Raw genomic sequence first — 13,678 nt, 5'->3', positions numbered from 1 at the left:
AATGATGGAAATTAAATCCAAAATTTTAATTAGAATGTGCTTAAAGAAAGAAATAATAAATTATGTTTTCTTTTAAATAATGCTTAACGAGAATTTTATCTTTACGGGCTGTGTGAATGAAATTTTGATTTAAGTATTACAGATCATTAAAGTAAAATTTCGAAAAATAACAATGGTGAAGGCGACATCAGCTTTAATGTGAGAAAAATTAATGAATAGTCTATATTTTAATTCTAATGATCTATTGATCATTATTTTGTATTCAAATATTTTATTGCTATAGTTATACAATATTTATATTACTTTCGATTCTAACATTATTTGTTGCTTGTTAGTTTACGTTATTTGTGTTAATGAAGTTTTATAAAATTTACAAAAGCATTTAATATTTGTTTTCGTCTGAATGTAACACTATATATATAATTATATATTTTTATATTGTCAATTAAAAAAATATTTAATAGTTTCTGTTTAAATTATAAGAAGAATAAGAAGGTCATAATACGTAAGCCAGAAAAGCTAAGGGAAGTTATGGAAAAAACGTGCTATGATAATATAAAACGTGAACCTAGAATGCAGAGAAAACAAAAGACTACAAAGTAACAAATGAAAGGCAAAATAAAGAAAAAATGATCGACGATATCATTATACATAACGGTACAAACACAATTAGAGGTGTAATCGTATGAGAATTAATACCGAAAACAATAAAACGTTTTGATTGGTCGCGATGCTTAATTTGAAGCTTAGTTTATTATTCATTCAGAATTTGACCAACTTTATAAGTAGCAATTAAACGTTGAACCGATTCGTTCACTCGCTTTATCTAACAAAGAGCCACTATCTATTTGAGCCATCACACAAAATTCAAGTGTTTGAGCAACAGTCTCACGGCTGTTGTTCCAATAACGGTACACTTGGTTAATGATTCAATGAATTTTATGCGAATTATTTTCTAATTTTTGTAATTACAGTTACCTTACTTTCTTCGTAATTATTTTATGTTTTTTATTATTAATTTGGTAATTCTTACGCTGACAACGAAGTCCCAAGAGACCCTTCGAAACACATCAAAAGGTGCTCGAGAGAATAGATAAGCATAATTGGACAGAGGTTAAAAAAACGTAACATACTTAATCCAAAACTACCTATCGAAAAGCTATTAAGTTTATCAATATACAATATCTCCAAATAACTCGATATCAGGAATTGGTTTTGTCAAGGGCATTGTGGTAGTAACGGCCGGCCTAATTAATGAAATACACCTGTACACTAAATTATCAACAGGTGTTTGGGGAAGCGAGTGTAAAGTGTGAACTTTCTTAGGGGATGTCGATGTGGTAACTGATGTACTTAGTTACATAACAGAATCGATAGTAAGACAATTTACTATAAAAAATTGTTCAAACTAAGTAAAGTAAAGCTACTAAATAAGGTTTTTAAAGAAACATTGGAAAAAATCAACGAGCGATACATTATAAAAAGTTGAAGAAAAGGAGATCCAAGCAAAGATGATAAAAAATGAACGATTAAGAAGAATATTTTTCCACATTATAAACAATCTACAAACCTTAATAAAATATGAATTAAATATTACAGTTTTGTTCGACTTAATAGCCATCTGGCTTCTTTGTACTAATAATGAAATAATTATTATAATAATTATGTACATATGTATATGGGAATTTCTCAACGCTGCTCTCTCATAATAGTTTACTTTTATAAACAATTTGTGATGAAACGGATATATTACGCCGCCGGACCGTTATGAACTCTTCATGTATCACATTAATTGGCCAAATCGCATCAATCTTAATTAAAAATTTTTGTTTTTATATTGCCCAAATTGCGTACTAGCATCGGGGAAAGTAAAAAAAAATGTACTGAAATAGTGTATGTTTTGTAGCAAAAAAATAGATAATTGTACCTCAGAATTGAGGAAAATAATAACATCGAACCGCCTCCTTTCTAACTCATTGCGTTTTCGGGAGGCTGTATTATGAAATGGATATGACGGAGCGGGTCCGTACACAGATATAGCTCACCATCGATAACCCCACGTCCACCACGAAGAAAAATTAACACGCGCATAAGGGTTGGGTCCGCATTATACGGGGAGCGGTCACTAATTAATGGAAAAGGATTAAATTCGTACCGAATTGAAATAAAATAAATATGATAAAGGACGGGTCTCCTTGGGCGGAGGGTTTCGGGCGTTTTTTGCGGGTCCGAGGGGCCTGTCGATACCTAGCCTACTTGTTAATTAATTTCGTTTGTCTACGCGTCGATAATTGTTAACAATTGCGGTTTGCGGTGGGGTTGCGGAAATTTTCACTTCTACCGATTTCCTTTTGTATAATTTTATCGTTCATACATATTCATTACTCACGTGTATTAAAATTAAGTTTTGATTAGTCGATGGGGGCCATGGAAATTGCTGGATTAAAAATGTTTTCTATTTCGGCCAGTCGATACGACACACTTAAGGTACGAGCTCTTAATCTCTCAATGTCAGTTTTAATTTGCTCCCGGCATCGCATTACCTTCCAAGAGTTTTATTTTTGAAGCCGACTCCGTAGTCATGGCGAAGGAAATGCGTTTCGACAGCCACGAAAAAATAAGCTCGTGCTAAAATATTTTAATACCGATTGATGGAAAACATCACAAGGTATGGGCGAAGTAATTTACCTCTGCCTGAAATCTGATAGATTTTTCAAACGTGATGGATAAATTGTAATTTATTATTATCATGTGGCCCAGTTTAACGAAAATGTCTTGATTTGTGTCTATTAATTTCAGGGTTTTTGTTGTTGAAATTAATAATTCAGAAAACATTAGTAAAAGTTATCAATACTTTGTAATTAAGCAATCCAATATTAGTTCATTGAAACATCGCAACAAAGTACGTTAAAGAGTTAGGCACGCACACAAAGCCGAACGAGTAACCAAACAGAATCCAATCGAAAACTAAATAATTCAATTTGGAATAATTCGAACGAACTCAAACTCGAATTGACAAATTCAAACAAGGTGCTCCTATTGGCGATAGACAGGTATTAGGAGGGCTAATCATTATTAGATATTGAATTTTCGTAACTTTGGACTCATCCGCTTTCTAATTTACTAATGAATCCGAGTGGTGCTGCCATTAGACCCCCTCGGTGGGTGGCGGGCAGAAGGGGTAAGAACTCGCTCGAATTTTCGTCTTTTATACATGTACAACGATAATCCGATTGGCGATTCGAGCGTTACATATCTCAAATTCGTGTGTTCCCCGTCATTTTCGCACGAGATTTAACTGCGACGTTTTATCGCGAATTACTTGGTTTTATTCCCTAATATTTGTAATGAGTTTTGAGAAATAGTGATGGTCTATGAAGTAATCTGTTACTGATTAAGATGTCGATAGTTATATAGCTCTTAAAAAGAATGTTTGAAAATAAGAAAGGATAACTACAGTAATAATATAAACTTTATAACTGACAATATCCAACGAAGTGTAACGTTACAAGCGACAGGAGCAAAAACCCTCGAAGCTCGATGTATGCAAAACATGAAATCCAGAAGTAAATCGCTTGTCGTAGTGCATTAACAAGCAAATATTGAGTTAGCGAAGTCGGGGTCGGCGCGAGTCAATAAAACTGAATGCAAAGTTATCACCTGACTCGTATCGGAAACTTTCGTATGGGGAAATTCAATGCCCATTAATAATATATTTTACAGATCGTATATGCGACCAAAGCAATAGAAATTGTTTACATCTGGCAATGTTTTTGTGATGGAACTAGATTTATTATGATTATGTGGGGAATTGTGATAGAAGAAGTACTCTACAAAATTAGAATCTAAGTAGTGATTGAAAAAGGCTCATTCGACTTCTGAACTAAACCCAATTTTGGAATTAACTGTATGTAGTTATTAAAATTGGTGGCTCTATATTTCGATTAAGTCTTCAAATAGTAGGTATGGGAAAAGTTTTATGAGATGTATAACCAATTTCAGATATATATTTATTGTTTGTATCAGTTGTCAGTTCTAACAATCACAATCGAATTATAGCAGCCGAGCAGACTTTCTAGGAATACTCTGGAAAATTATCTCGTCTCTACTAATAACATTGTACCAAAAGTAAACGGTACACCGGCAAATTGCTTTCTAGTTCATAGAATTTGTATAAGCATTTAATCACTGATAATTGATCACACAACAGATGTACTCAGTGCTCATCAGTAGAACCTCTATCTCGAAGTCCGGTCAAAGCGGTAGACAATGAATGCGAACCGAGATTACGATCTAAATTATACGATTTGAATGTTATGCTAACGCACTGCGATGGCTTTTGTTTATATTCTTATAGAGAAAAGTAAACGGATCCACGGAAGGTTAGCACAGTTATTCAAAAGAAAAATGCTCCAGATGAATGTATCGGTAAACGTTTATCGCGTATATTCGAGGGAATTTGTTAATTTAATTAATGCTGATGGGAAAGCTAATAAAATAGTAATAAAGTCGAAACTTTACAAATATTCCGCGAATATGAAACTTAATAAGAGAGCAGTAAAACGCTTGCGGTCAAATAATAAAACGAGAAATTAAAACGGAGAATGTTATCGACACACCAAAGCGACGATCTGACATTTGAAACAAAGATGGCAGTGTTCCAAAAGCGCGGCTGTCGGCTCCCGCGCACTAATCAATGAATCGAGGCACCCATTCAGCGATACATCACCGGCCCACATCGCCCTCCGTGATCCTCCACTCGTAAATAAACGTTCACCTTTAGGCTTTTTATAGAAAACATAGGCGGTCATGGTATCCATCAACGCATCTCAAAGTGAGCGCGATGACACTAATTATTTTTTTAAAATTACTAGCAATTATGAAAGGGTAACCCGATACTGATGTAAATTGGGATCAAACAGCGGGATATACCCCCATTTATCAGGAAACCGAGGATACTGTAAGTAACTTTCTCGATCTCGAAGTTTAATTTTGAGACGCAGCGAAACTTCACAATGGCAAGCGAAACAATCATAAATCCATACTAATACATCGAAAAAGCAAATTAGATAATCAGATTACTGTATAAACACGGGCCCGAGTGGAACGGCGCTCGAGATAGATAACCAATTAAGCGTAATTATAAATTAACAGAACGAACTAAAAGTCAGACGGTGCAAATATTACCGAACTGCGACGGAAAGTTGGGAGGACTTGGGGAAAACTTCGACAGCTCTCGATGAGCTACAAATAAGCATCGGAATTAAGTTGCTCACGATTTTGTGTGCCTTTTAATTATTTCAACTCCCTTCAGAGTTCAGATCGATGTATACGTACAACTTTTATTTCGTTTTACCTTTGAAACAAGAAATGGTGACGTGATGGTAAACTTAGTGAATGGGACTTTAGCATAATGTGTGTGCGTATAATATGGTTTGTGTTCCCTTAACCGGTGGTAGGCACCTTAGTAACGATGTTCGGAAAATTTTGTAAAAAATTACTCTGAATAAAAACAAATTTGATTTGATTTGACTTAGTAAAATATGAATATTTATATTTTCATCTTCACCGTGGCTAAAAATTGAAATAAAAGAAAAGTCACACTACGATTAACGAGTGGGATTTAAATTCTAATTGATCTCATCAAATAGCGTGAAGTCATCTGGGATGATCAAAAGATCACATCAGAATCGCGACTCGACATCGATCGTTTAATTTGACACATCGCTTCAGTTCAAAGGATAAGGCACGGTGTCATCGATTTGCACTTCATTTAGAACGCAATTCGATTTTAATTGGGATCGAACTCGCAGTTGCTCCGAGAATAGACCATCTTTTTGTGGCCTATCGCCGCGTGCCAGACGCGCTCGTGTCGTTTTATTTCGATATCAAAGTTTACTTAATGAAATCGTCGCATGTGTAGATGAGAACGAAATTTTTGTTAATTTAGTATATCATGTCAACAAAGTACTATAAAACCACACAACATATTGGATGAAAACCAGAAAATCTCTAAAATACAAAATTTAGAACAAACAAAATTAAAGGAAATATGATTACAAAATTTGAAAACAAATCCACCAATTGACACCCGAAAATAAATTGCTTTGAACACAATTCGTCCGTAACTAGATCAATATACTATGATGCAATTATAAGTATTTTGTTTTAGAAAGGGTTAGGGACGAATTAATGGGGATCGATCGGATTAAAAGTGAAGTTTGGGATTTTAACGAAATAGAATTAATTGAGGATGAATTTTGATAAATACTCGCTTAAGATACTTCAAATTTACTTACCGAAGTCTCAATCAAACGTCTAAGCGAGCAACGTTTGATTTTTGTTCGATATCTGCTCGAGGAAGACGTAGATATACTTTCAATATAGATATAACTTATTTTAGGCTCAAAAATAAACATTAGTTAAAACTCCACAAAATAAAAAGCATCGGCAACCATTTTGTTTTACACAAAATTAGTGGCCAGAGTTTCTAAACCTTTTGTAATAGTATTAAGAAGGTAATGAGGTTTTATTTAGAAAATGAGTCGATCGGAGAGGGTTAGTGTCACGTCGAATCTCACATGGAGTTAAACCAATTTGGTCTCGTGATAAAGGGCAGAAAAACTTCTAATGAACGACGTCTGAGACCCTTTTTAATCAATTAATTACCTAATTAAAATACGTTGTTACAATTTCTTTTGGACCCTTTCATCTTTAGTCATGTCAATGTATGTGTTATTTAAACATGTCATATATTTAAATTAATGTATACTTTCGTTGTATTTGAACCGGTGTTTGTAACAATTTTGGTATTTCTTATCAGTTATCACTTTGCCCTTCCTTTGATACTGCTTCTATGTGTTTTTTATTCAATGGTCGATTTTGGTTAACCATACAATACACACATTTTGAGTTTATCGAGAGAGTTAACATGTTCTTTTAACCCATCAATCCCCAAGCGGCACCCGGCTGTCGCATAGCAATTGAAAATCTATCGATTATAATTGATCCGCACCACGAGCCTGATTATAAAGACTTCTCTGACTGACTCGTCTCGTAGTTTAGACCACAGATATTTTAAAATTTTAATCGTAAAACAGCAAAAAGTCTTTCAAATGGAAAAAAATACTGTCGATAGAAAAAAAGCTAAAGGTCATACGAAGTTTAAACATGAAGGGATGCAAAGGCTATATCGAGACACAGCCGGTCTTAAAAGGTAATTAATAACTCATCTAGTCTTTGAAAGGTCCAATTTTACGTCGCGATATCGCTCCAGACATTTTTTTGCCATCCGTACAAAGAGTATCGTCCGAGAGAGTACGTACATAAAAACCCTTTAACTTATGATGAATTAGCGATCTCCTACGCTTTATGTCTCCCGCGTTATCTGACCCCTCCCCCCTCCCCCCACACCCCCACCGGACACCCTCACACCCTCCCCCTGGGCGAATTTAATGCGTCAATATGAAGAAATTAATACGAGTGGAAAAATGCAAAATAGATCTATATATAAACGTTAGGATTTCTATGTAATATTATATTATTTATATCTTATACAATATTTTTTCTTAATGAAGGTTACAAGTATGTAACATTTTTATCTTAGAATAGTATGCAGTTAGGATTAGGTGAGTCTATGGACTTAGGTCACTTTAGAATGTGTAGTTTCTAACTTTGAGAACGGAACGCCGAATGTACTATTGTGAAACTTTGGTACAAATGTTAGTTTATTCACTTCTGCATAGACGATGCACATAAAATTTTATAGAAAATGTGAAAATGAAAAAAACTAATACATTTTTCATTTGTTTGATTATTATCTGCGGAAATACTATGTTAACTATATTTAATTTGTTTTATAAATTTTGTAATAATAATGTGTACCTATCTTAATTTATTGTAAATTGTAATTTAAAATTATGAATAACTTAGATTTTTAAACGTATTTCGTGAATAGACTATGTAGGTAATTTGTGATCTCAATAAAATAACATAATTTTTCGTGGAACGTCGTAATTTCAATATTTCAATAATATGTTATAGATGGCATTCATTTCAATAAAAAAAAAATAACTTGGTAACGTTATTTTAAACGTTACGTCATTCAATACAACTTTAACCCTCTTCAATGTATTAAAAATTGCTGCGTAACATATTCGCCATAATGAATCGATGATGTCCTCCGAACAAACAAGACGGGTCGCGACGGCCTAAAAGGCGTCCTCGTAATCCTTTCCCTAAAAACTCCCCTCCCGTGATAGGAGATGTTTTGATATCCCTCGGCATTCATTTATACGTGGCTTCTATAGAAAAACATTGACGTAAAAAGTGGGTTGAAAATTAGGGGGTGGTAGGAAATTTGGAAAAGGTTGGCAACCGCTGTCGAAGTGACCGCTGAGTAGGGTCCGCATTATGTGGATAACGTCGTTATGTGTTGATCAATTTTAATGCTCGGGTACAGTCCGCAGCGCCATCTATAAATACTGATACCGCAAATGTGCTGCTGTAAAATTGTTGCTTTGTTTTGAATATTATTATGTAATTATACGTTTGTTTGTCATTAAGAAAAAGTCTTGAAATTTAAGTATCATTAACTTAAACCTATTTAGAAACTTAAAAATAATAAAAAGACAACACAATAATAAAAATTGTAAGTCATGATGACATTGAAAATTAATAAAAATATAGTCGATGCATGTAGCAAAAACTACATTAGTCTAACACTAACTTATGTACTTTTTGCTACATACCATGCTCAAAACAAAATTCTATACCCTACTCATGATCTGAAAATTATGCTTCTCAATTTTCCAGTTATTATATCCAAAAGGTACACCCGCATACACCTTGACAAACAAACACACACGACTTTTCTCGCCTCGCTCCTTTGCCTCTCGTTAATTACATGAAAGAAAAAAAAAAACTACGTCGATTCTGCGGGGCTAAAATGGTCACATTTAGCAATTCCTCTCAATCAATAATATTCAGCAAATGAATTGTCAAAACTGTCAAACTGACAAATGTCAAATTAGTACGAATTACTAGACATGAATTGCAAGCAGACTTGCATTTTGCCATTTAAAAAAAAACATATTATGATTCTCCAAAGTGACAATTTTAGCCCCGCTGAACTCTTAATAAGTATGTGTAATAGGTACCTATTCTGTTTTTAAATAGTATGGTTATTCTTTGGGAAATCTGCAGACCCAACCTAAGGTTTTAAAAACGTGCATTTTGTTCTAAAGCATGTGCACATATTTTAATCATTAGAAAATTAATTATAATTATTGTATGTTTTTCCTAACCTCACTAGAACTCACATATAAACATTATGTTGTTTCGAAATTATAATATTAAGTGCTATGCTCCCTCAACTAGGTACAAATTTTTATTATCAGAATTGATAATTATCCATACTAATGACACTACAATTGTTACGCCTCATAAAATCTCTCAAATTAAGAACGCGATTTGAATGTATGCATAAATCAAAACATACATTTGTAATAAAAAATAATTATACAAAAAATCATTTACTAGTAAGAACCTGCTGAAATAAAAAAGACTTACTTATTATTATACATTTTAATACCTAAGTAAGTTTAAAAAACGTTAAAAATCAAAAATATTTACATAATTTTAATATGTAGATAACGATAAAAAATAGCAACATCTGATTGTCATTTTCGGACAAAACTAACTAACTGTATTTATTCAAAAATATAAGGAAAACTCTAGACAAATACAATTTAAATTTTCTACCTATTGTTCTTCATTAAAAATATCCGTTAGACATCTCTTATTAAACGTTACATGAACTTAAAAGAAAACTATCCAGATTTTGAACAAGAATTTTCTTTGAAAATGGTTTCTTTCAATTGGATATAAAAGAGAAAATATTTTTATTATAATTACTCGTATTTACCGATCTTACAATTATTACAGGTACTATTCAGTAACAAAATTAAAACTTGCTTAAATAGGTAAACACTTCATATTTATAAATCGTAAAATATTATTAACTAGCTGACCCGACAGATGTTGTCCTGTCTTAATGATGATTATTTAATTCGAATTGGTGTAATTAAGAAAAAAATAGATTAAAATTAGTATCTCCATGCCAAATTTCATCAAAATAGATTGAATAGTTAAGGCGAAAATCAAAAAAGTTTATTGTGCGGGAACCGTACATTTTCAGGGACAAAAAGTATCCCTCGTCCTTTCCCGAGACTCAAATTGTATGTTTACACCAAAATTTATCAAAATCGATTGAATATTTTACGCGCGAATCATAAAACTATATTGTGCAGTAACCGTACATTTTCCGAGATAAAATGTATCCTATGTCCTTTTCCGGGACTCAAAGTATCTCGATTTCAGCAAAATAGGCCCAGCTGTTTACGCGTGATGTCGTGACCAAGGGAAATATGGATTCATTTTTATTTTATTTATATAGATAGATAGTTAAAGTAACAAACTTACTCCCTAGAAAGCATTCGGCTTTGAAATATTAGCGTACCAAGATGCTGATGAACCATCTGAGATGATGATGATGGTTTAAATATTTTTGACGGGAATTGGGTACAGTGATAAGCCCTGTCATATCAATAAGTTTTTTAACAAAACACTATTGACAATAACATTTGAAACCGCGATAGATAGCGGTTTTCCGTTTTAATTGATAAAGTCACTCCGAATGTTATATAATTCAAAATTATCTAAGTATTTTTTACACTGAAAGCTGGAAAACCCACTGGGAAAACCACGACTTTGAAGTGTTGGAATACCTCTATTGAGTCTATGCTGAATTCAGTATTAGCTCCATGAGATCTTCTATGACTATCCATATCCATACTTCCATACTAATATTATGTCGACGAAAGTGTGTCTGTCTGTCTGTCTGTTACCTCTTCACGCCCGAACCGCTGAACTGATTTTGATGAAATTTGGCGTGGAGATTCTTTGAGTCCTGGGAAAGGACATAGGATACTTTTTGTCTCGGAAAAATGTATGGTTCCCACGCGATAAACGAATTTTGGCGCAACGGAGTTGCGGGAGTCATCTAGTTATAATATATTATAGCTTAATAATTTAAGTAGGTCAAATCAAAGAATGAAAATATTAAAGGTTTGGTTGATTTATTTATCAAATAAATTATAAATAATGTAAAAGTTTTGAAAGCATTGGCACGGCTAGCCATTTGTTAAAACAATTCAATTACATCTTATAACATTATTTTTTTTGCTAAGCATACCTACTTAACGTTAAAATTTTATTTTTAAATCCATATTGCAGCGTCAAGCCACGAGTAATATTTAATTTCATACTGAAGGACACTATTTAACTGAATAGTTAATAATTTAAAAAATATGATCGCAGATAAAATAAAAATAAATACTAAATACCTGAGTATAAAATCTCCGGATTTTCATATTAATTCACTGTGTCACATAATTTTCAATAATATCGAATCAATCGATTCGGCTGGGGACCATTCGATCTCTTCTTTTGTCTTCGGCTTCTATCGTCGAAAAAAGTTTGGAGTTTTCCGCGTTCGAAATTCGAAAAAGCCGGAAACTCGTGCGCAACCCATCCGGGTAGAGGCGCGCGAGCGACTGACGCACAGATAAACACACTCGCGTTATCTAAGTAATTAACATAACAGCGCTCCCAACATCGGTTCCCATACCTCCTTGAAAATCCGAGCATTTGCATAGCAAAAGAAAACATATGCAAATCGATGCATTCGATTCAATTCGGGAGATTTAATATCGAAATCGGTCTATCAATCGGTAAAAACAGGTTTTAATGTACGACGTCTCATTGTGTCCCGAGATAAGATTAGGGTTAATTCACCCTTCGCGGGCCAGATGTCAATGTATTGATACTTAGGATGCCGCGGAGAATGCGGAGATCGGAAATGGACTTTTTATAATACGAGTATAAATCTTTAATACTCCTTTTAAATGGCACAATAATAATAACTTTTGCTGTTCCTATTTCATAGTTTATAATAATAATATGGGTTTCGAAAATTTTGTACGTTTCGCTAATGCGAAAATAACGTCCATAAAAATTGCAAATTTGGAGTAAAGATGATAATAAATCGTTATGAATATGTACTGTAATAAATTAATTGATTGATGTTTTTTCAGATTTTCAGTAACGTACGGTATATTATCTAGGTCAGTATATTTTCATGTCATACTTTCCGAACGAAATATGTTAATTGCACAGACGGTTAATACTGAGTACGGGTTATTCGATATGAAAGGTAATTACTGGGCCAGGTTTCGACCCTTTCGTGAGAAAAGTATCGAGAAACACTAATTATTATTCGCATATTAAGTAACTCGGAACCGGTCCCGAAAAATAATATCGAATAATTATTGAAAAATAAATCTACTCCGACATTACCATATGCGAGTATCCGAACGTATAAATCATAGAACAATCGAGGGTAGGAAATTTATGCGCGATCGGATACTCAGACTGGTTTCTTTAATGTTTGCCCCGTATTCTCTTTTTTATTTATTGACCTAGTAAGGGTTTGATCTGTTTTAATTATTTGCATATCCATATAATATCTTCGATAGATGTGATTTTAATCGGTGAGAAATTTCTTCGCGTTCGTAACCAGGTGACACTTACATGTTGAGAAATGAAAATAATCTTTATTAATAAGTGTTAAGTAATTAAAATTTAAGTAGTGGTATAGAAGTAAAAACTTTGTAGAAGTAAAAGCTTTTTTACAGAAGTGAAAACTTTTTACAGAAGCACAGCATACATATTAGTACAAACAGAAGTAAAACTTTTTGCCATTCGTAGACTTCGTAGAGGTTCTACGGCGCTACGAACGTCTACAAGCATTTAGTATTAATACAGGGACTGTATTTTAATGATTTTAACTATGTTTTTAAAGGAGTACAACGAATGAGGGTTATTGATTTTGGTAGTCTGTGTAGTGGTCTAAGAGCCGGTGGGAGGTCGACCTTCACCGATCTGATAACCAGATGAGACATATTTTTTTTCAAATATAATTTATAAACCAATATGCCTATAATTACTTGCCTATCTAAAAGTGTTCATGGCTATTTTTAATTAAATTAACTTTAATCGATTTTTTTTAATCACTTTCATTTTTTTGATAACCAAATGAATTTTATTTCACTGTTAGTTTTTAACACATAGAATATGCCTCAGTAGGCTTACCTGGAAGCCGATGTGAACAGGTAAGTCAATATAGGTGACTCCATCGTACGCATATTTGTTTATAAATTATATTTGATAAAAAATGTGTCTCATCTGGTTATCAGATCGGTGAAGGTCGACCTCCCACGGTCTCCTCTACTATAAAGTGTTTGGTAAGCGTGCTCCTAAGCTGTAACGCCTAAACTACAGATCCGATTTTAAAGAATGTAATACAGCAAGATTTCCTTCAAAATCCCATAAAGTTTAGACTAATTGCTTGCTAGACTAAATCCAGGGGTCGATTCTGGTTATATGTGTATAACAAATACTATTATTTTTACACGTGTGTTTTATCGGATTCAGTTACACGGGTTTTAATATATAGTTAAAGTTGAAATTTATTATTTAAAATAATAATTACATTGGATAGTATTATTACTTGTCGCTCGCCGACCGTAACATTTTGGTAACTTAACGCTTCGCTGGT

General features: G+C 33.3%; 1 protein-coding gene across 8 annotated transcripts in view; it reads right to left on the bottom strand.

The window, feature by feature from the left end:
- LOC121727707 (homeobox protein cut-like) overlaps nt 1-13,678 on the bottom strand; it is a 118,701-nt gene that overhangs the window by 62,385 nt on the left and 42,638 nt on the right. Inside the window, exon 1 of one of the 8 annotated variants that reach the window (XM_042115683.1) lies at nt 11,406-11,573. The exons of the other annotated variants lie outside the window; for them this stretch is intronic. Within the exon in view, the coding sequence (XP_041971617.1) occupies nt 11,406-11,432 (27 nt within the window). The 5' untranslated portion in view covers nt 11,433-11,573. Of the gene's footprint in view, nt 1-11,405; nt 11,574-13,678 lie in introns of those variants that run through there. 8 annotated transcript variants of the gene reach the window in all.

The sequence above is a fragment of the Aricia agestis genome, chromosome 6, assembly GCF_905147365.1.
Source record: "Aricia agestis chromosome 6, ilAriAges1.1, whole genome shotgun sequence".
Classification (NCBI taxonomy): Eukaryota; Metazoa; Arthropoda; class Insecta; order Lepidoptera; family Lycaenidae; genus Aricia; species Aricia agestis.
This window is presented reverse-complemented; position numbering and strand designations above follow the sequence as displayed.